General features: G+C 44.8%; 1 protein-coding gene across 2 annotated transcripts in view; it reads right to left on the reverse strand.

Moving 5' to 3' along the window:
* The window catches only part of cbfa2t2 (CBFA2/RUNX1 partner transcriptional co-repressor 2), a 36,881-nt gene extending 13,312 nt beyond the window's left edge, over nt 1-23,569 (reverse strand). Inside the window, exon 1 of one of the 2 annotated variants that reach the window (XM_070958742.1) lies at nt 23,404-23,569. In XM_070958742.1, the coding sequence (XP_070814843.1) occupies nt 23,404-23,431 (28 nt within the window). In that variant the 5' untranslated portion in view covers nt 23,432-23,569. Of the gene's footprint in view, nt 1-8,438; nt 8,862-23,403 lie in introns of those variants that run through there. The other variant, XM_070958743.1, reaches the window with a different exon arrangement.
* Between the last annotated feature and the right edge of the window lie 209 nt (nt 23,570-23,778).

Genomic DNA, 23,778 nt, shown 5'->3' on the forward strand with positions numbered 1-23,778 from the left:
TTATTAAGCTCATGGTTTAACTGAAGTTTAAGCTCTCTGGCAGCTGCAAGTCATGAGGCATGTGTGTGTGGTGATGTGGGATCGTGTCCGTGCTCGTGCTTCACTGCTATCTCTGTCCTGTCATTGTTGATGAGGTGAGAGAAGATGTAACACAGGCCTGACTAATTTATCAGTGGGCAAAAAGACAACTGAGAGCATGTGCAATGCTACAACTATGCGGGCTTGGAGCACAGACATGTTCACGCTCACAGACCCATAAACATGAAACACAGCTAACTGAATGTAAAACAGCTTGTTAAAAGAATACTGGATTTAGCAGAATATCTGGGAGGTAAACCAGAAGCTAAGGATGTGCATGTTTAGCCTAATGTTGCACAATAAATATGAAACATTTTGAGTTGCTGGAAGCTTACTTTCATCTTTTTGGAGGTGGTTAGCTTTCTCCGCTCGTTTCTTCTCTTTGTATTAGGCTAGGCTAAACATGGCTAGGATAAACGAGTGTACACAAATGAAACGTAATTAACTTTGTAAGTCACAGTAAAACAGCACACAAGTGTCAAAAACTGTTGACGTATTCCTTGGAAGTATAAAAGCATTATCCTGTCTACTACCACCCATACACCCAGACACTGGCTTCATTTAAAACAAAATAATCCCCCAAATGAACATGTAACATCTCAACTAAGGAGACAACAGCAACATGTTTGAAATATTAACTTGGGGGAATAAAAATTAAATGAAACCCAGAGTAAGCAAATCGAATGTTGACATACAGGGAGTGAAAAGGATGATGAGTGACGTAAAAAGGATCGAGAAACTAAGGGGTTGTCTTGAAGCTCAGGGCAAAAAAGGGACAAGCCAACAGCTCCCTTAGCACCCATGCAACTGATGGGCACTTCTCTTTCTCTCCCTCCTCCTCCTCCTCCTCCTCCTCCTCCTCCTCCTCCTCCTCCTCCTCCTCGTCCTGTACCATATGGATCTAATCGGCCAAGAGCTGGCCAGCTGGGACCTCCAACAGTCACCTGTGAGGGAGGGAGGAGGGGGGTGCAGAAGGGACTGCTGGAGCCTCCTCCACTAAGCCAAGGCAGTCCCCTCCTCCACACACACATACACACATACACACACACACACACACACACACACACATCTCTGCCTTCCCTCCAAGGAGAGGAGGAAGGAGGAGGATGTGGGGAGGGGAGGGGAGGCACGAGGCGGCTGAATGCAAGCAAGTGGACTTAAATGCCGGGGAGACAAAGGCTGCACCTGGTCCCCGTCCATCCACGCACACCACCACAATACAGCACACATCTGTTCCTCTATCCTGCGCTCCCTCCTGACCTCCACCCACACACACACACAAACACACGGCAAAGACAAGGGTGCGTGCGCCAACACTCACACAACCGACATCCACTTAGAAAGCAGATAATCTGACTGCGTGGTGTCTCTCAGTGTCAGTTTGTTGTTATAACCTCATAGCTAAAGAACAGGTTCAAGGACTCAAGGCTTTTCAGTGCGTGGAAGGTGTCAAAGTTATTAAAATCAGGAGCATTGCATCTCCTGTCTTTGTTTCAGTCAATCTAATTTATTTTATTGCCCTCTGGGAACTGACAACACTCCAATTGTTGCCACAATCCAGCTGATTCACTTCCACGTAAGCTGTCACCAGACACTTTTTACAGTGTAGTTTACAACACACTGGTTTACGATATAATGACAAGATACATGTTACAAATCTATGCTTATATGGCTCATTTAACAATGTGTCCATTCTTGCTTTATTTTAGTTCTGTTTTACACCGATACAGGCGTTTTTATGTCTAATTTTTCTCACTCTGTTTCATTGTCACAACACAAACACTAGCAAGAGTGTTAAACAAGCACCAACAGAAAAAAGAAATTAGTCTGCAAATTAGAGGTTCCAGAGCTGGAGAATGAGGGATGCACGCAGGGATGGGAGGGAGGCAATAACAAGGACAGAAAATACTGTTTTCATTTGGTTTCATCTGAGAGACAAGTCTAGCTGTCAGACTCAGAGCCAGGCTGTTTTTCTTGGCTCTCATTACCACCTTCCAGCCCTGTAGACTACATATTTGGACAAAACCCAATGTCAACACTCTGCTCCTCTCTGCTAGGGAGGGGAGAGATGGGGAGGTGGTAAAGTTGACCATGAGGGGGAAAGCAAGAGAAAGATGTGTACATATGTGGAGGGAGTTAGGAGGGACACCTTTGAAGGAACTGTCGGTGAAGGAAGGGACACATAGAAAGCATGTATGTGCCTTTCATGCACATGTGTGAAGAAGCACAGATGTGTTCTTGAAATGAACTCACGGACGGTGAGAGAAGCCCTCACGTAACCTCGTCACTCGGTGAAATGATTACAATAACACCGCTGTAATCCAGCATGCCACATAGCGAAAAAAAGGGCCCCGCAGATGGAAATGCACTTAGTGGCAAAGCGAGAGAGAGAAAACGAAAGGAGGGACGGCAAGGCAGACAGACGTCTACCATAAAAACTAAGAATGAGCAGTAAAAGAGGCACAGTGATGTGATGCTGGAAGCAGAGGAGGGAGAGGAGGTTTGGCAGAGGCTGGACAGCGAAAAAGGACAGTGTCCACGTGTACATGAGGTCAGGCCGCAGGGAGAGGAGCGAGGAGAAAATCCTGGAATTTAAAGCTAGTGATGTTACAAAATCTCCAAAATGCTACAGAGATAATTCATCTGCTTCACTACTGCAACTTTGGGGCTTTCTTCAAACCCGATCACTGGAACAGGACTGACACTTAACGTGACGCCAGCACCTACTATAAAGCAGCAAAGTGGGAGGAAAAGTTCTGTTTATTTTCTGAATAGACATATTTAAGTTCTAACTTTAGAAGCACTTCCAACAAGAACCATAACATAAACTTATGGTGTTGTTAAATTAGCTAAGAGACTCCCTTGTCCCTAAGCAGAAGGACTATTAAAAGAAGAAAACTTCATATATTAACTGCGGCACCTCCCAGCTCACAACTCCATTGCTCTTAAAAAGTAGAAGCGAGCAAGAAGGCCTGTGACTGGAATAAATGTCAAGTTTAATGCATTTGCCATAGACTCACACACATGTGTAGTTGCTTTTGGGCTCTATTACAGATTCCACTGCCACTGACACAGAAGAACAACGCAGACACGCGCCGCGTCACACGCAGCTGGGCTACGAAGGACGGCATTGGAGGTGGATGTGTGTCATTTTGTGTGTGTGTGTGTGTGTGTGTGTGTGTGTGTGTGTGTGTGTGTGTGTGTGTGTGTGTGTGTGTGTGTGTGTGTGTTGGCCCCATTTGCCAGGTGTTGGGTTTGTCATCAGCTGAGCAGAGGGAGGACGGTTCTCCCTGAGGTAACACACACACACACACACCTGTGAAATGGCCTGCCTGAGGCGAATGCACACACACCCACACAAATAACAACTGTGACATAACAGGGACGATTCGAATCTGTCAATCATGACCTCAGACCACAAAGGCTGTGACACACACACACACGTGTGAAGACTCTCTCACACCAGCTCCCCTTCTCTGAGGGCCAGTAGATTATCTGCCTATCTGGTTACAACCCTTCTCACCTCTCTGTGACTAATTGTTTTGCCTGCCCATCAATCATCATGAGCCCGATTCTTTAAAGCCAAGTGTGCAAAGTGAAAAGCAACCAGCTTCAGCGTGTGTCTTATTTTTTTCCCCCTGCACACTTATTCTCAGGGTCGGGAAAAAAAATCATATGTCAGACCAGACTTATAGAGCTCCCCTGACACAGAGAGAAGATATATATCATGGTGTGTGTCTGGAGGATTAAGACTGGGTGGCTCCTATACATTACAAACCCAGACAATCAACTTAACCTGCAGCCAGGCAAAAGACTGTTTCTCCTCAGCTCCGTCCTTCGGTAGGTGGACGTACGTACGCAGACACACACACGCTCTGAACTCGTAAGTTACGGTAGTCCATAAAACAAAATACAAGCTCCAGACGTGAGAAAACAAAGCACACATTAAGACCGGCCTGTTTCAGACCAGGTGTCAGAGGCCTTAACAGCCGAATGGCCTGGGCTCAGGTCCAACCAGATGTTCCTGTCACCACGGGCCACGCTGAGGAACATTTACGCCGCCTTTCTCGACCCAGACTGCGAGCGTTGGTGCAATGACTCAGTAGGCTTTGTGTTAAGGTTCAACTGAAGACCTTTCCTTTAAAAAGTTTCAGGCATTTTGCTGACATTTATCCAGAGTGACTAACAGAAAATAAGCAGGTTTAAGGTCGGAGTTTCTTGACAGTAAACATGTCGGTTGATGGATGTACACAAGCTGTTCTGGAGATTTTCATAGCGTATTTTAGACACTTTCTCAAAACTGACAGAAAAACAGTGTTTTGTATATCAGAGCCTCTGATCTGGCTTTCTAAAAACATACTGTCAGTCAAGCATGTTGTGAAGAACACTGAAAGTGAGTCACATCACTCAACACATAAGCAAAGCTCAAACAATTGTACTTACTGAATTGTAGTAAAACAAAGACATGATCCTTTCCCCAAGCGTGGTCTATACAGATGACTAATCTGCTACCCTCAGGTTTTGGGAATGCAGTGAATCAAAGCTGAGCAGTAGGTATGGTCCACAGAGTCCATAAACAGAGCTGTGGGCAAGCTTAGCCCAGCTGTATAAAAGACCAGAGCTCAACAGCCACTGAGAGAGACAGATAAGTAAAACAAAGAGGCCAGCTGTGCTCAAAACAATGAGGAGAATGAGACAGAGACAGCTGTGGAGGATGAGCATATGTTTGTGAGCGTGTGGGCAGAAGCGTGTTTTGATGAGCGTTATCGCTGTGTGTGCACACTGTATGCACAGTGCACATGTTTAAGAACGCAGTGTATTTTTAGCAGATGAGGCAAAAGCAGATATCTCTGGTTTTAGTTATTTTCTTAAATCATGTCTTTTGTGTGTGCGTGTGTGTGTGCAGTCAAGGGAATGTAGATCACACTGGTTATGCCTTGAACAACAAGCACAGCTCTTACTGACGGTGTAGAAGGATATATACTGCTACAAGATACCAATATGTGTGTGTTTACTTAAAGTTTTTTGTCTCTGTACAGCAAATGATAAAAGACAAGAAGCCCTTTTTTTCTTTTAGTGGTAAAAATACAACATTTTTGTCCACATCTTCTGAGAAAGAGAGAAAGGAAGAGAGAGAAAATAATGACTATGACAGACAATTCGTGGAGAGAGGCTGCACCACCCATTTCTTGTCCACCCACAAACCCAACAACACATGCAAATACTTTTTTTTTTTTTTTTTTTTGCTCTTGCAAGACCTCTTGAATATCAACTCTTGCCTTTTGAGTTTTGCACTGGAAAAATAACACTGTTTTTCCAATACAGTGACACAGGTTTAAATGCATCCCATCAAAAAAGGTCAACGTTCCTTCTGTCTGCCCGTGCCTGCTTCTTTAAGTATTGGAAATTTTCGCTTGATGGCTACTTCACATATTTGGAATATGAACTGTGCAATGTCAGAATAGCTAGTGCTGCTGAACTACACCTCTGTGCAGATGTAAACTGCTTTTTGCTAACCTAAATACAGCAAATTAACCCTAGCCCAGGCAAACCCACTATACAGTACACTACAGGTACGCTCAAAAAGCACTGAATTACACAAATGTCCTGTGAACTTGAAGTAGCCTGCAAGCTAAAGACAGACGTTTTTCTGTAAACTTGGTGGACTACACAATAGCTAGAAGTCTAACAGATACTGAACTTAAGGTTCTGTGGCCAGAAAAACAACACTGCAGGGATGCTCATGCTGTTAGAAGGCAACTGTCCACGAACATGTTAGCAGCTGTGCTTTTGAGAGACTGCTTTGGACTTATTTTGTTCAAAACATGCAGTTTCAGAGCTCTTCAGCTTCTTAATTTTCCCACATTTCTTTGCGCCTGTATGAAAGGCTCTTCAGCATATTGCATATAATTATTCTTTTATTTACACAGACTATTAATCTCATTTCAGAACTTGAATTGATTTGGTTGAGGAATTCAACAGAGGTCATTTTACAGCCTTTTAAGGATGTGCTGATACTCTTCCCTCTCAGACAAGTAAATAAAGGTCTTGTCTTGGGTCACTGAGTGGGTGTCTCGGGCCAGCACGGGGTCACAAAACCCCTGAAAAAGACCCCTGACTCATGCACTTAGCACAAGGAGAGGGCTCCCATACAATGTCAATTGGGTTGCAATAGTGAAGATTGGGGAGCGCAGGTGGTAAGATGCTCATTGACACAGATCCACATCTGCACACTTGCTAACACACGCACAGCTTTTTCCACAGCCAGGAGACGTCCCCATGATGAAACAATCTTTCAGAGCGCGACTTTTAGTGACTGAGCGGTTTCTGTTGAGTAAATGGCCAAACCCTTTCATGTCCACACACTCAAACACATAAGCCAGCGAGCGCATTCAAACACTCAACCTCTCATTGAACCCCTGGGGCCAGATATCACAGCCGTCGCCACTGGAACTAATAGAGCACTTCCTGCATCAAACTGTTGAAGCAGCTGCTCTATTCGGTGTGTATGTGCATATGTGTGTTGAAAAAGGGAGTATTTTGTGGATGAATTCTTCAGATAATAGCGCGGCGAGCAAGGGTCACGGTGGTCTGTTTCTCCGTTTATTATGACACTTTCAGTGGAGAAACCCACAGCTGGGAGTGAGGTCAAAAAGGAAAGAAAAGCTACAGAAAGCTATAAGACAAGCAACCTTGTACTTCAGCAGACACAGTGTCTGCAAGACACCCGGTACACACATGCACACACACTCACTTCCTTAGACGCAACCATGCACTTATCAAGTATGTGATCAAACACTTCAAAGCCACACCGATCCATGATAAAAACCCTGACTGCCCATCAGGAATGAATGGAGGTATTCTATTTTCTATGTATTTATTTTTTTGGGAACAAACACACAGACGCATGCACACAGAAACAGAACAGTGCCTGCTGTCAGGAGTGTGACAGTGTCCAGCAAACCAGACAGGGGTCTCTGGTTTGAAGCTGTGCAGCTGACAGTTAGTCTCTCCTATCTCCCTGATGGACTGGCCTGGCCTGGTGTGACACTAGCCAGGTCTTTCTGCCTTTTCTCCGCCTGCTTCTCCCTCGCACACCTCCTCCTCATCCTCCTCCTCCTCCCTCCATGCGCAAAAATATGAACACATTTTCTCCTGCAAGGGACTGCGTAGATGGAAAAAAGTCACCCATATCACAAAGGAGTCCAACACTGTAACTCGAGTCACATATACAATATCCATGTTACTGCTTTGTGACATTTGCACTCAGTTGGAGTCCACGTTCTCACTGATGTCGGTGTTGTATAACATGTAGGCACAGCATGAAAGACAGACACAGCAGTTCCCCTCCTCTTCCCATATGTCTGGGATACTGTACAACAGATGCACACGTCTTCTTTACCTATTTTCTTCTGCTCTGCTTGCCATTTGGAAAAACTGATTACTATCTGAGTAAAGCACAGCTGAGAGAGCGATAAGTCCCCGTCACACATGGAACCAATCACATTACTGGGTTTATTTATCCGGTTGAGGTAGCAGTTTTTGATGTTTACATTTATTACTTAAGGCAGGAAAAAAGAAATAAAGTTCCCACATCTCAGCATCATTCCAGGTAGGTTCAGCCTTTCTTCTACTTGCCACAAGTGGAAGCAGATGGGAAGGATCAGGAGCGAGTTGAAAAATAAAGAAACAACAGAAGGCTCCGTGTTTTGGCAGCTAGATCTGTAAATGTAGCCGCTTTTGTGCTCACTGAAGATGTGATGAAAGTTTTCTGGAAAATGACTAAAACCTCAGATATCATATTGCCACAGCATCCAGCATTCAACAAGAATCAGCTTCTGAGGTCACCTCATGATGCCAAATGCTGAAAATTACCAGAGCATGTGAAAGGGGCTGTATGAAGTGAAAGACACAGAAAGGGGAAAAGGGAAACTTGGACAACCTCTGTGCAGCTACTATGAGAAATTCTTCCACAAAACATCTCAATAATGCTCCAGAAAATTATCAGAATCTTCTAATATTCAACTACAGGAGTCTTGTAAGAAATCAGTTTTTTTGTCCACGCAGCAGGCAGACAAATTCATCCCTCCTTCCCTCCTGCCTCAGTGGACAAGGATGAAGAGATGAAGAGATAAAGAGGAAAGGATGAGGCACCATCTGTACAGTACAGAGCAGCCCTGGGAATTAGGATGGAACACACACACACACACACACACACACACACACACACACACACACACACAAATGCACCGTTTGCAAAAGCAGGCACACTCACCCACACAATCAGAGATAAATGACCGCTATTCTCTGAAAATACACCCAGAAATTCCACACTGAAAACCCCCACTCTCCTCTCCTACCTCCACTCTAGTAGAGTCCACTCTTCAGTCCTTTGAGAAAGTCAGCTGCAGTGGTGGGGTTCTGCTTTCTTATCCTTTCCTTTTTGTCTCTTTCTGTGACTCCACGCCTTCATATGTCAGGCATGTGTTTGCATTCCCACATATGTGAGCTCCAGTGTGGCGAAGGCCAGAGCCAGAGACACAGATGGCACCCAGATGGAGACAGATAACTGAGCAGACCAGCGCAACGCTGCACTACACACTCTTACTCTTTCACTTTCTGTCCGTGTCTTCGCTGTTTGTCCCTCTGTCATGTGAAGCTCTCTCTATCACTCTCACTATCTCCTTCAATCGGTCGGCCTCGGCTGTTGTGCTTCTTTTCTTTAACTCTGTCTTCCTCTCATTGAATTTGCCTCCTCTCGTGCGCTCGCTCTCTCAAGCTCTGAGCCTCCCACCCTCTCGATCTCTCTCTTTCGGCTCTAGCTCCTCCCCTGTTTTCCCACACACTGTCCTCTCCTCTGTTTTCATGGGGCGGGTGCTCCAGCGACGTCACAGCCCCAACCCCCTGGACCCCCCTCACCCCCACCCCCGCATCCCACCCATTCCCCCATGGATCCTGGCCAATCATTCACTGCTGACTGGCTCTATTCAACCTGCATTCACCGGCAATGGCCCCTGCAATTAACATAACTAATTGCTTTGGCACCTAAAGGCTAAACAAGAGGCTATGCCAAGTGAGACAAAAGTGTGTGTGTGCATCTGCATGTGTGTGTGTGAGGGGGTCCTTTGCAACCCACCCCCCTTTTACCCCTTCAAGAGAAGAGGGGATCCCCCTTTAAAATGTTTTTATACTAACTAACCCCCCCTCTTCGTCCAGGCTCCTTCATCGATGCCCTCTTTTGTCTCAGCTCCTTAATGCGGCCGGCTCAGCCCTGCCTTGCCAGCCAACCCATTGGGGGACACTTGAGGAGCATGAATGAGTTATTCTTCTCTCCTCCTCTACTTTCTCATCCTCCGCGCTCCATCTTCACTGAGTTAAACTTAAATCACTGTCTGATTTATGCCTCGCACACAAGTGCCACAGCAGAGACAATGCAGGTTAAGATAATGGAGCCTGGCTGAGACTGGGCAGCCTGCATGCTTCATTCACTTCTGCCTATTATTCCCCTCCACCAGTTTACTTCTAGAAAGTACAGAGGATGGTGCTAAGTTCATTCTAAGCCTGGGGTAAATAAGGCATTAATCTGGTTTTAATTAGGCAACTGACAATTGAGAGAACATGATCAACGTGTGAGAATCCACAGGCACTTGGCTTGTGTAAACAAACAAGCAGTCGCTGACAGATAAACACAGACAGTTCATTAAGAGAAGGTGCTGCCCCTTCTCTTTGCTGTCATGCACAATCAAATACACACAGCACTGAATAATTTAAGATGTAATCCTGTCAAAATGGGCATGAGGAAAGCAGGTAGAATCCACACTAATATTACACTGTATCTAAGTGCTTTTAGGAAAATGACAAAAAAGGCTTGCTGTGGGTTAACATATTTCTGTGGGTTGTCAAAAAATAGATCTGACTGAATAATCACCCATAATAACCTCTATCTCCCCTCCTCTCTCCTTGTAGGCCTGCTTTATTCAGGGTGCATCTGGTCAGCCAGCAGGCTCAGAGGCAGGGCCAGGTGGCTGCGAGAGAGGGAGAGAGGGAGGGGGTGGAAAGATGGAGAACTGAGGAAGGCCTCGCATCTGAAGCTATATACTCTAACCCACATGCTATTGTAGCACATAGTAAGTGGTGGGCTGCAACTGACACCGCCGATGGAACAAGCAGATTTAGGTTGAAAGCCAGGTGTAATGATGCAGGTGGCAGATTAGTGAGCATGCCTGAAGTTACACCTAACTCGCCATGTTGTACCACCATGTTTCTACAGTAGCCAAGACTGGACAAACCGAACACTGGCTCTAGACAGCACCTTTTGCGTTTTTAGCTGCCATCATATTGGAGGGTGAGGCGAGGCGTGTTCAGTTGGTTGTAATCTGCAACCTCACCGCCAGATGCCACTAAATCCTGCACACTGGTCCTTTAAGTACTTCAATCCTGTATAATTCTGTACCACCGGCTGTCACATCCATGTTAGGAGTTTCACAGCATCTTATTTTGAAACAAAACTAATCAACCATTTGATGAGCAGCACTAAAGCTGCTAAATACTGTCACAAATGAGCATACAGCCTGAAGTGATGCCTTCAAACTGCTTACATTGATGAAGTAACACTCATTACATGTAGAAAAGACAAGAACAATTAAACAATCAATCAACTAATCAGTTTATCAGCTAATGATTAAAGCACTAAATGACACAACTAACCACAACAACATGATCATTTGAGGGGAGCTTCCCTCAAAAGAAACACTTACTACGTTTACATGCAGTCAAGTAACCCTTTCATAACCGGAATATCAGCAATAACCCAGTTGCGCACGGCCATGTAAACACCAGTAACCCTTTTGAAAAACCGGAATATGCCAGTTTTTAAAAACCCTAATATGACCCCTGGGTTACTCCTTTTCTAACCCGAATGTTTGGTCATGTATACGCCTATCGGAATATCCCCATCGAACAGAACATTAATTTGTGTTCTGCGCATGTTCTATTTGCAAGGAATCTTGGTCTCCGGCTCCATTTCCTATTTCTTCACATTCTCGCCTTCCATTAATGTAGAAAGTGAGACAGAATAGTGTCGAGTATTGGTGGTGGGTCAGTACCAGCACCAAAGCGCAAACAAAGGCGACTGCTACCGCCGTGCTAGGGTTGTTGTTGTTATTTTTAAATGCAGGAAGAAGAAGCTGAAATGACGCGCATTGCGTCATGACGTTCTCCGTGCGTCGACACGTTGTCCGTGCGTCGCTGTTTGATCGGGATATCCCAATTGATTACCCCTGTTTGCTCACGCATGTAAACAGGTTATTCCGAATGTTTCAGAAACCGGAATATTGACCATAACCCGAATATTGACTGCATGTAAACGTAGTGACTGATTCATCACTACCATGAAGCAGCTGTGTTGTCAACGCAGGGTAGCCCAGCAAAAATGGTGATCCAAGCTCACCTTTTTCGGCAATGCACCATCATCCTGCAAGGCACTGAGTTAACCATTCAGTTGTTTACCACAAGACTGATGCGATGAAAGATCAAACCGCTGCTGCCATGGAGTTGTAAAACCCTGTCTGTGAGTATGAGGGAGGATTATTTAGAAGTCGTTATTTCTAAGCGATCAATTAAGAGTAAAGTATATCCAGAAAATATTGGATTGACAGGTAACACAGAAGTAGCCACAGTTGTCTCCCCATGCGTGATCACCAGAAAGATCCTATGAGCACTTTTAGGTTCAAACGTCTTGCAGCACTTTGAAGTTGAAGGTCCTTTCAACAGGCGCCCAAACAAGGAGAGTAACCTTTACTGTGTGCTATACCAATCAGCTTTGTAATGGAAAGTCAGCTTGCTGCCGTGTGCACGCATACTGTATGGCTTCCTTTTACTCTCGCTGCTCAAGCCTCACGCAGCTGTTTGCCATTGTGTGTACGTGTGTGAGATAAAGAGCGACAGAGCAAGAGACTACGCAGCATCTGTTTCTGTTCACACGCTCCCTCGCCAAACTTCCACTTTTAGAAAAAGTAAACAGCATTTTTTAGAGAGGACAGAAAAAAAGGGGGGGGGGAGGAAACGAGGGAATAGGGGATTTAAAGTCGGTGACTGAGTGAACGAGATTCAGATCACTACAGTCAGACAAAATAAGAAAATAAAAGTTCAATGTATTCTGCTTGTGTATGCGATTTTTTTTAAATACTTCATTTGAGTAAGATCTGGCTTAAATGTCATTCAATGTTTCCTTTCATGTTGCCTCAGTTATAAGATACACCAAGAAACCAAATGTGTAACCGACCACAAAATCCATTCACCTTCAACCGTCTTTACACTCTGAACTGAATCACTGGATGCACATGCGCCTCTAGTGAAAACAGTGTTTTCTAAGGTCATTATCATGACAATAGATGTCGATGCAGTATGGCTGCATGAAAGGCATACAGAAGTGGTGCATGTGCTGGGAATGGGACACTGTGTCTATAAAAGGGGACAAATGGCTAACCTTCATTTTACTGAAAGGATAATTAATTCTGGATAGCTGGCCTTTCACATCAACCACAGCAATACAGCAACACAACAAGGGGCTCTACTGATGTGGGCATGTTGCGGCAGGTAGAGAAGATAAAATACCAACAAGTTTAAAGGATTAACAGATGCAAATATACGAGATAGATGGTTTATACTCCTTTGAGGCAGGATCGTACAACTCGGTAACATGATGCATGTTTCCACTCTGCCACGAGGTCCAATGAATAAATAACCCTGTCACAGACAACATCTGCCCTCACTCTCACTGTACCCACACCCATGATCCTGATCTCATATGAGCATCGCCAATCAAAGCTCAATATTTTCATCAGCAGTCTTCTGGTGTCGCTAACGTCAAGACAAAAAATGAGAAATGTGAGATACCCTCCGACGAAGCAAGGTCTCCTGGGCAACAGGCAACAACAGCGCCGCTTCGTGTTGTAGACAACCAAAACTCTGCCTCCGGCTCACACTGTGCGACTAGAATCATCTTCATAAGGCAATGCAGCTCACACATGGCGAGAGCATTTTGTTCTCAGCACTCACTGAGGAGTTTGAAAGGGTAATCTGGGAGATGGGATTTCTCTGGGAGAGTTGCTGCCAAATCAGTGTGAAATGATGACAGAGATTTTCATAAAACTCATAAAAAATATGCTGCTGCTTTGTATTGTTTTCTCAGCTTCCTGCAGTCAGAGGCTTTCCCACTTCGCACTGTGTGAAGCCAGTCTTTGTGAGAGTTTGTGTGCATATGGTGTGCCTGTGATGTGAATGCGGCCTTATCAGTCATCAAGCTTGAACCAGAACGATTCAGCCTCTAAAATGCTAAATTTCAGTGCGATAAGGTGATGTGCAATAAATACACAGGCATGTTAGCGCTTTTTGTTTCTTTTTTAGGCGCTGTGTTGTCACTGTCAATGAGTCAAGTATCTCTTCTATGCGTTAAGATGTTTCTACACGCAGCAACTGTCTAGCGTGGTGTCAAACGTTTCTGCGATGTTGTTTCATTCTTTATGTGAAGAAACAATCTGTGCACTATGCCCAAGACAAATTTCCCCTCGGGGACAATAAAGTTTACTCAGATTGCTGAAGGGGCTAAACGGCTGCCAATAAAAGCCGACCAGAATCAACAGTACCAGACACGCAGAAAAATATCTCGTCCGACACCTGCAAATTCTCAGCAATGGCCAAAGAACATTGCTTTAGTGTGCCAGGGACCTTTAAAACATTGGACATACCCAGATATTTCTCCTCTTTCTTTCTGGCTATCAGATAAAAATGTCTCTTTTGGTCACTTATTCATGTTGTGACCATTTTTCCCACCAAGCCTTTTTTTTTTTCTCTAACCATCTTACCAGCATTTGCTCCCCTCCCTCTTCACTCCCCCCTCTTCCCCTCCATCGCATCGCTGTTCAGACTCCTGATGTTCGCTAATCTGATGCAGCCACAGATTTCCCTGTCTGATCTCTCATGGCCACATTTTCCATTGCACATTTATCTAATCGGGACACGTCATTTTCCAGGTCCATGTCTGTCTGGAGAGCCATTTACTGTAAAAAAAAACCCAAAACACAACACAGTTAGAGATCAAGTAAGATGCTTCTTGGTCGTAATCAAGGCTAAAGTGCGGGCTATTTTCTCTCTATCTGCAGAGTCTGATAAGTGATTGGTCATATAAACAAAAAACAGATTTTACTGTATGTATTGCTTCTGGACAGTGAAATTTAAAGAGTAATATTAGAGGATGGCAAAGGGAAGGATGAGATTCCCAGAACATGACCCTCCCACCCACAACACACACACACACACACACACACACACACACACACACACACACACACACACACACACACACACACACACACACACACACACACTTTTGCTTCTACTTCAACACTATCACATACCAAAGACATAGAAAAAAAACACATTTAAATCTAATATTCTTCTGCCATCCACATAAAAGTATTTTAAATCCAGCATTGTTTACATGCATGTTTTGCTGTTGGCATTCTTCTTTTCCCCTGTCTTTGTTGGCACATTGCAGCATTTCTTGGTGTGTTACCGCCACCCATTGATCAGAGGACCAGTGTGACACCATTGGTAAAAATGTGCATCATGTTACCCGCATGTATGCACGTGATAAACAAAACGGGGACCCACACATCGAAAAAACGGCTCTACAGCACCGCTCGAGGTCTAAAACCCCACAGCGAATCTTTAAATGGCAGTTGGCAAACCACAAAATGGTCCTGGTAAGCAGTGTGGCTGAATGGATAAAGCTTTTCACAAACATGCCCGATGACAAAGGCTTTGTTTTCAGGGCGAAGCATCTAATTTTGTGTCTCTTTCTGTTATCACTTAGCATGCGGTTCAAAACAGCCAGTTGTAGCTGCTGTGTTGAGATACCTGTGTTGAGACCTTTGAAGAGTCTGATCTGCCGTAGTTAGCGAACAGCGTTTGCAACACTGAATTAAATAACTTTTTATGGCCTTATAATTATCTGACATTAAAATAAGGGCAATCCACACCACTACAGATTTGGATGTTAGGGTTAAGGTTAGGGTTAGGGTTAGGTGGACAGCAAGCTTGGGGTTGGCGTGAGTTGAAAGAATGGAGGCTTTAGTAGAACTTATGTCACTCTCTCATTCGCTAAGCCAGTCTTGAATATTTTCAAAACCAACATTGTTTCACTTGGCCTGCTCTTGTCTTATTCTCTGCTTTTTACTGGTGCAATGCTACATTTCTTGTTGCATCACTGCCACCAGCTGTACAAACTACATTTGCTTCCTCATGCACATGCCAGTAGAACATGAGAAGAAAGAAAAGCTCATCAAAACATTGGTCCATATCACCACTAGTCTGACTCACAGGATGTTGGCTGTGGGTATAAGCCGACCATTTGCCAACTATTTCAGTCGGAATTCACCTATGTGAAACGACAAGCTCTGAGCCAGAAACCTACACACTGAGTCTTGGATTTAGCCTCTATGTAAGTACATATCGATCTCTATCAAATCTGATTTTGCTACAGTTGCAGGACCACAGCAACCTGTGAACGCACCTTGGAGAAGCCCAAACTCTGTTTCCAAAGACTGTTATGCCCGATGTTGATCCATTTTCTGACACAGACATCATCAGTTGGTGTTGTTTTAGACCGTCTCCTAACTCTAGCAACAGCGTGCGTCACTGACACTGACTAGAAAGATTGTGATTGGTTTAAAAAAGAACAACCAAGAAGCCAAAGCTTTTTTTTTTTCCTTCTACAGCAGAATGATGATGGGTTCAACCGGACCTTTCTCCAACACTGAGACAGCACTAAAACGAAGTGTGGAGAAAGGCCAGTGTTTTTGCTGGTAGTTTGGATGGATGGCCATAAAGATGGGGAAACTCTTGAATTACTGGCCTTAGTTTGGACGTGGCCTCACTTCAAAAGTATATTTATTCCCTCAAGACTCATTCACGGCTCATCCAAAGGACATTAACAACAAATGGGTGGCTGGTTAGGGGGAGCCCCACAGTGCTCTGACACAAAACAACCACTGACTGGTACTTTACCCCCTCCTGACATCCCACTAGCCCTAACACGTCTCCCCCTCCCCTCTTTCCCCGCAGTCCACCGACCCGCCCTTGCCCTCCCTCTGTCCTTCCACTCCACGACTATTGTGCCCTCCTTTTCAGGCATCCTCATATCACCCAAAACAAATGGGTCCCGTATTTTTCTCTCTGTCCTCCTCCTCCCCCTCCTTTCTCTTATTTTCTCTCTTTCTCTCTCTCTCCTCCACTCGGTGCCGATGAAAGGAAGGCATTGAGCCGGCAGTGGCATTCCAAAACCTCAGGCCTCGGCTCCAGTGTGTCTGGCTATTCAACACTGCTGGGAGCCATTAGTTTAAGTAAGGTCTGACCCGCCTACTCACCCACGGAAAACCCTCAGATCTCCTATTACACTCTGCACACACAGGGGAGACACACGGCTGCTCTTTGGGTGCAACTAGTGTGTGTTTGTGTGAAGATGGGAGAGAGACAAGTAGAGATGAGTAAATATAAGAAGTGCGACTATGAGGGGGAGAGAGAAATGCATGCACGAGTGTGTGTTTATGAGTGAGAGGGAAAGTGAGAGAGAGTGTGTTTGGGAGTTTTGAGAGAGACAGAATGAGAGAGCGGCTGCATGTGTGCTTAAAATTTATGAGCGGTGGGTCTCACGCTCACTTGGCTGCATCTTCCCAAAGTTTCCACACAGGGAGGCCAAGTGCGTAGCCAGACGCCAAACCCTTCTCACCAATAACTCCCCTTAAACGATATTCAACAACCACGCGCTTTTCGAAGTCCCTCCAGCCTCTCTCCTGTTCAACCTATGCACCAGAGAGGCTGTCAGGGATATCCATCTATGGCACTCAGGCTCAAATCCTTAAATGCAGCAATTTCACTAATTAGAAAATGATACCACGGATCAGAACTTGCTCCGTGTTGCCAGCCTCACCCAATTGTCGGCACATAAACATGAATAGTTCTCATAAACAACTCCATGTTTGAACGAAGTCGTGAGTTAAAGGAGTGTGTGTGTGTGTGTGTGTGCTCGGTCAGGCCCACACACAGATGTATACAGTGAGGAATTATGCACTGGACATTCCTCTCAGTACAACAGGCTTTATTTCAGTGACAACACTGTATATTGTTCACAGCTGGCCAGTAAAAGCTTTGTGACTTTGCCACTTTTTATGTTTGCCAGGCATAAATGTTGGCATTGTATGTTTCTTTCTGTATCTTTAAATTCTTGTGACAATGCTGTGGTTAAGTTCTAGTCAGGATTAGGCACAAAATAACTTTGTTAGCAAAAGATCATATTTCGCCTTAAAATACCAGATTTAGCTGCCACAAACAAGGCTGGAAAGTGTCCCAATGTGTCGTTAAAAACTCCCAGTTTTGTTGCCACAATCACATTCCTAATTGGCCAGTAGGGGCCACAAGTGATCAATAGCATCAATCAATGCCAAATTTCGGTCGAAGGTTAGTTCAAATAAATATTGATAAAATTCCTTATGATCCTCTCGTAAAGCTCAGACTTTTCAACAGTTTTCGCTATTTTATGACATGCATTACATAGCATAGCAAAAGACATTTCAAGGCTAGGACGAAGATCAGGCTTACCCAGTCTGCTGCTAGCCACATGCTCGCTTTTGTGCACATCAGTAGAAAAGTTTGGTCTGATCATGAAACAGAGCACCTGCAGATTAATTCCATACCTAGTTATGATCCACTACAGTTAGGCATGATATGAAATTAATAAATCCCCATTTTTATTATTATAATATTGAATGTAAACCCGGGGGTCTACTGAGAGCAGTCTTGTAGCTCTATAGAGAATTGATTATGGTTTAGCATTAGTCAATCTTTGTCTCTGCATCTGGTTGCTCACTTGTAGATGATTGGTTGTCCCACTGATTGTTATGCAAGCAATGATTTAAGTCTTGGAAGAGAGGAGCCACGAAAGACATAACTGAACGCAGATATCGCTTCTTATGTTCAATGCTACTACAACAAATGGACTTACATGTCAAGGTTACTGTGTTAAGGTTCAACTTTCACTCATGTTGAAGCCATCACACTGAGCTACTTCAAATATATGCAGATCGCCAGCAGGGGAAGCTGTCTTCACTGAAAGGCAGGCGATGACAACACCACCTACGATATAATGTTATTTTACACTGTGTGTTTTCGCCTGCTACCAACACTTGATTCTATATAAACCTTCTGCCTCTCTTTTTCTGTCTCTGAGGCTGTCGGAGCAGCTGTGTTGTTCTCTTCCCTGGCGATAGACACACCTGTGATCTGCAGGTGGTTCATCTGGCAGCGGAGCCGGGAACACCTGGCCAGGCAGGGAGATAGAGCCTGCAGGCTTTACTCTCGGCGAGTGTTTGTGTGTGCGTGCAATAGTTTGGGGGATTTCTGAAGGGCTCAATTAAAGTTGAGGGGAGATAACGGCTGTCTTTGCACACACACACATTCAGAGGCATGTGTTGGCATTTCCCAAGGTTAAGCCTCAGGGATGTTTGGGCTTGTCACTGTTGCAATCCAATCCTTAATTTGTGTGTGTGTGTGTGTGTGTGTGTGTGTGTGTGTGTGTGTGTGTGTGTGTGTGTGTGTGTGTGTGTGTGTGTGTGTGTGTGAGGGAGTATTTACGGTTTTACTTGTTACAGTTCTTTTCCATTTCAAGACATAACAAACCAAACTAAACCTCCTGCCTTCCAAGTTGTCCCTGCTTAGTTTTACTGACCAAATCGTACAAATATCTCATAACAGAACAACAAGGGACATGACAGCACCTGCTTTGTTGTTGCTTTGCAAACCCACCACGGGTATGACATCTCGCTACAGTACTCTGCTAGGACAAACAGGCAGAGACAACAAGCAGAGACACCAGCTGAGGACAAGACACATAAACAACAGTACCCAGAACACATTCCACCCTGGGAGCAAGAGCAGACAGAGTGCAGTGCACGTTTGTGTGTGTGGTGAGCAGAGAGGGTCCACTTCTCTGACAGCACAAAGCCCAGCAGGAGTGAAATCCGAGAAGGGACAGATGAGGTGAACTTGACAAAAGTCATAAAACTCACAACTGACACGTGGAGAGAAGAGCTCGGGAGTGATATTGGCTCAGGCTAAGCTCCTCTGTCACATTCACTGTGTGTGTGTGTGTGTGTGTGTGTGTGTGTGTGTGTGTGTGTGTGTGTGTGTGTGTGTGTGTGTGTGTGTGTGTGTGTCTGTGTGTCTGTGTGTCTGTGTGTGTGTGTGTGTCTGACAAAGTGAGATTATGAGGCAAGGCCACACATCATCTTCATCATTATCTGTCAGGATGTGAAGCAGTCATTATCTGGGTCAGAGACTTTGCTTGTTCACATAAGCGTTACATGTGTTTCAGCTGATAAGTGATGATCATTTTGGCTAAGCAATCATAAACATACATTTTCCAATACACAGAAACATTACTGACAAAAGAAGAGGTGATATAAATATATAGAATATTATATAGAAATTCATACCATATGAAATGTTCTATAAAATCCAGACATATGACAGGTGGAAAGAGGTTAAAAAGGGTGATATTGCCTATATCTTATAAAACTGCTTATACACAGTTGGATGTCAGCTTTCCTCTGGGCCATGACAGGACTCTCTGCATGGTGGCCGAGACAGACGAGTGAGGATGGATAGAGGGATAAGGACAGATAAATGGAGACAGGGAAAAAGGAACAGGGACAGAAAGATTGGGAGAGAACAAAGAGGGATGGACGGAGGGAGGCCGAATGTCAGACAGAAACAGGAGGTGAGAAAGAAGCACTGGAGTAACCCTGGAAGGCGTGGAGAAAAGGGGGAACCAATGCTAACCCCTCTTTGTCTGGGCCAAGTGGGAAATGATGGAAGGGGGGGTGAAAGGCATGAGGAATGGGAACAGAGAGACAGGGGCATTAAAAAAGCATAGTGTGGTGATAAGTTCCTTTCACTTGCCTTTTCTTTTTTCTTCCTGACCACTCCGATTTACTCTGAAGTGACTGGGCCTTTTTGTTCCCAGCCAATGTCCCTCCACTTAAAGCAGAGGACCGAATAAATGCCGACACACAATCCTGGGACCTGCACGCCGCCGTCCTGATAAAGCAGGACATGTTTTTTTTTTTTTCCGTGATGATTTAAATGAAACACAGAAGAACACACAAAAGAGGCCTTAATCCCTTTCGGCTGAATGTTTCAAAAGCCATATGACAAATATGCAAAACCACTCTCGAACCCAGCGAGCCGCCTTTTTGGAATAGTCAAATGTGTCAAAGCAATGTTTACGCTACCTTGTGACACCTGAATACAGAGGTCACGGCGGTGGCTGGCAGTATAACAAAATGACAGTGTTAACAACGCTCAGGAGCCGAGCTGAGGGCTGTAATCAAGAGAAGAAAGCTCAGAGCTGGGTTATCTTTCAGAGGCGGAGAAGTGATGTTTTGTCAGGGGGTGGGCGAGCGCGGACACTCTAATAGCCCCCGTCTCCTGTACGGCTGGGTATTTCTGAGGATTGTTATTGGCGGGTGATCCTCGGCGCAAGATCACATCTGGATCCTATCCTCCCAGCCGCTCCGTGCAGTGCCGCACAGCAACAAGAAACAGCTGTGCAAAACTGGCTTCAATTAGCCTCACATTCTCCCTGACAGTTAATTCCTTTCTACCATTTTTTTCCCTTTAACTGTTTGGTCACTCCTCTCTCTCTCTCTTTTTAAGCTTTGCTTCGGGTTGCCACACTGTCTGAAGTAATAGACAGGGGGACACAGTGTGCTGAATTGGAAACAGACACCAGGACCGAAAGCTCAGAGATCTCACGAAACACAGAACATGACAAATCCTATCTGTTTGGAGAGACAGATGATGCTGTTTGCAGCGGTTTGGGATTCAACACAAGGGAGGAAACTTGACAATAAGATGCAGAGATGATATATTTTAATTTCCTGTCACTGGGTAGTCAACGCTCCATTACAATTAGTGTTCGTTTAAATCTTCAGTTGTCACAGCATGCGAGCCTTAGTGCGAAATTAAATTCTATTCAAATTGTCATTTGGCCACTTATTATTGCTCAAACAGAAGATGCCAGGTCCTTTGTTGTGGTTCTCACATGTGGAGCACTGGGCAACAATGTGACCCCATAACTTCAGTGTTTAAACATCACTTTTCCCACTAAAACCACACTTAGCAAACACTTAAGTGTGATCCAGCCGTGCAGCACACCGAATAAAATGCTGCCGCTCATGAGTCATTAATCAAACTCAGCTCACACCAGTTCAACTGCACACCATCTTGACTCAGCTAAACTGCACTGGGGAATCCAGCTCAGATTGGTCCTGTGACAGGAAATGGGAGCCAGATTTTAGGTAAGGGAGCCGATCTGATGGGCTTGATGAGCAAATCTGGAAGGTTCTGCAGTCATTGTAGCCCTGGGGCCTGAGTAAAACACTAACAGGTGGTACTGCTGGTGGAAAAGACCCACGCAGAGACCAGAGGGAGTGAGAAGGATACTGGGCTCACAGCCTGACACACACAAACACACACCAACAGCCAACCACTTGCATGACACATAGCAACACACACAAACAAGCATTAACGCAGAGAAACAGACGCAGTTCAACGCATTTGGATACATATTCAACATACGTACCTGAAACTAGACTTCTTCTTGCATACAAAGACATCCGTATACAAGCACACACATGCACACAAACAGCCCGCAAAGACAAGCTGGGGTGACTCAGAGAAGATCTGCAGGCACCTCTTTCTACCTCCAGCACAGGCAAATTCTCCCACATGGCAAAACACAAAGGGCCCACGTCTGGCAACGCTAGCAGCCCACTCAAGCCAAAACCAATTAGGTCTCTAATGCAAACCTGCAGGGCCCCTTTGTCGTTTATTTCCCCTTTTAATGTCAGAGGATTGGAATCTGACTCTACAACCTACCCCAAAGAAAAGAAAGAGAAAAGGCAAAAGGGAAAATTATCGGGGGTTCCAAATTATCCACATGTTTTCGAGTAGAGCTAATTGAATCAAGGGAGAATGGAAATGACTGAGTAGTGTGAGCAATGTTTAGCCTACATGCTCTTTAACACATTTTCTCCCAGTGTACACACAGCATCTCTGCTTCTCAGAAGGCTATTCAGCTTTCTGCCTAACATTAAATTACTCCAACTAAACAACAATTACGGTAAAAGAGAAGAATACACATATTTTATCTGGTTTGGGTTTTAGTTGGAACTGAATTTTCCGAAAACGGGAATTACTTTCAAACCCAAAATCCATCACGTTTATAGTTCTATATTACAGTGCACGCTCTGCTGCTCCCTGGTGGTCACTGTATAGCACCAGCATCATCAGCAGCAGCATTACAGTCATGTCTTTGTCATGCAATTATTTGTGTCTGTGTGGTGAATAGGGGACCAATGGGAGTCCTCGGGGGAGTCACAGTGACACATGGGGGCCTACAGTCGTGCCCTCGGGCCCTGTTGACCCCACTTGCATTGCAGGACTGTACCATTGACCCCTGATGTAAAGCAGGCAGACAGAAACCGCAGGCAAAAAAGGAAAAACCTCCTCCTGGCATCAAGCAGCAGCTCCAGCCTGCTTTCACACCGCCTGGTGTTTTTGTCTTAAAAAGCTGTAAACTCCAGATGGTGGAGAGAGAGAGAAAAAAAACTTTGCCTGGTGGATTAAGGGCTCCAAATCCTCCACTGAAAAGACACATAGACCCAAAGCTGCTATTCAATCAAATGGGAGCATAATAGCTGTCTTGTGGAGGCCATATAAGGGATAATGCATCCAATAGAGTATGTGTTATGCATAGTTTATTCTCACTCTTTAATGGATCCTAACGAGCGTAAGATCTCAGCAGACAAAGGGATGACTGGGTTTTTGTTTGGTCATTATAATGATTTGATAGGATCTGAAGTAACTCATTCAAAGGTCTTTTCTGAAGACTGCTCTGGGAGAGGAATCAGAAAATAATAGAGCAGAGAAGTTTTTTTGGTACACATTATGTAGCCTAGATAAAGCTTAATTCTGCTATATTTTCATTAGGAGACAAGGACTGCCCTTCAGCTCAGATCCTGCTCCTTAATTATGTAAAACACAACAATGAGAGCGTTGACATATGGGTTCATTTGTTATGGCTCAGCTGCAGCAGAGCGTGCAGGTGCGAATATACATACCTGTGGATAAACGGCAGGTAAAAGCAGCTCAAGTGTGATGCCTCATTTCACTCGACATGTTAAGCATAAATCAAAGTCTACTTACAGTTTAAAACACTCGGCATTCCGACCATGCTGCTCGTATTTTGGAGTTTTTCTTCCTCTCGGCAGAATGACGGCTGATAGCCTTTTCAAAGTCCTTCAGTTTCTCTTCGACGCGGTCTCGACGGGATGAAGACACTTTTTAAAACACTTTTGTATTAAAACAGACACGAAAGCTGCAGGAGGCGATCGATCCGGTTCAGGTCCGCGCACCAGGTCCTTACTCTCCAGCGCGACGGAGAATATTTGCGTGGGCGGTTCTAATTGTACCCGAAAGCCGATAACGCTCCGCTGCAGCAGGGAAACAGTCTCAGTAATGATTAACTCCGAGCGGAAACCAGAGGACACCCGCCCGCGTAATCCTCACAGCGGACACACT

This window comes from Chaetodon trifascialis, chromosome 3 (genome assembly GCF_039877785.1).
Source record: "Chaetodon trifascialis isolate fChaTrf1 chromosome 3, fChaTrf1.hap1, whole genome shotgun sequence".
NCBI lineage: Eukaryota > Metazoa > Chordata > Actinopteri > Chaetodontiformes > Chaetodontidae > Chaetodon > Chaetodon trifascialis.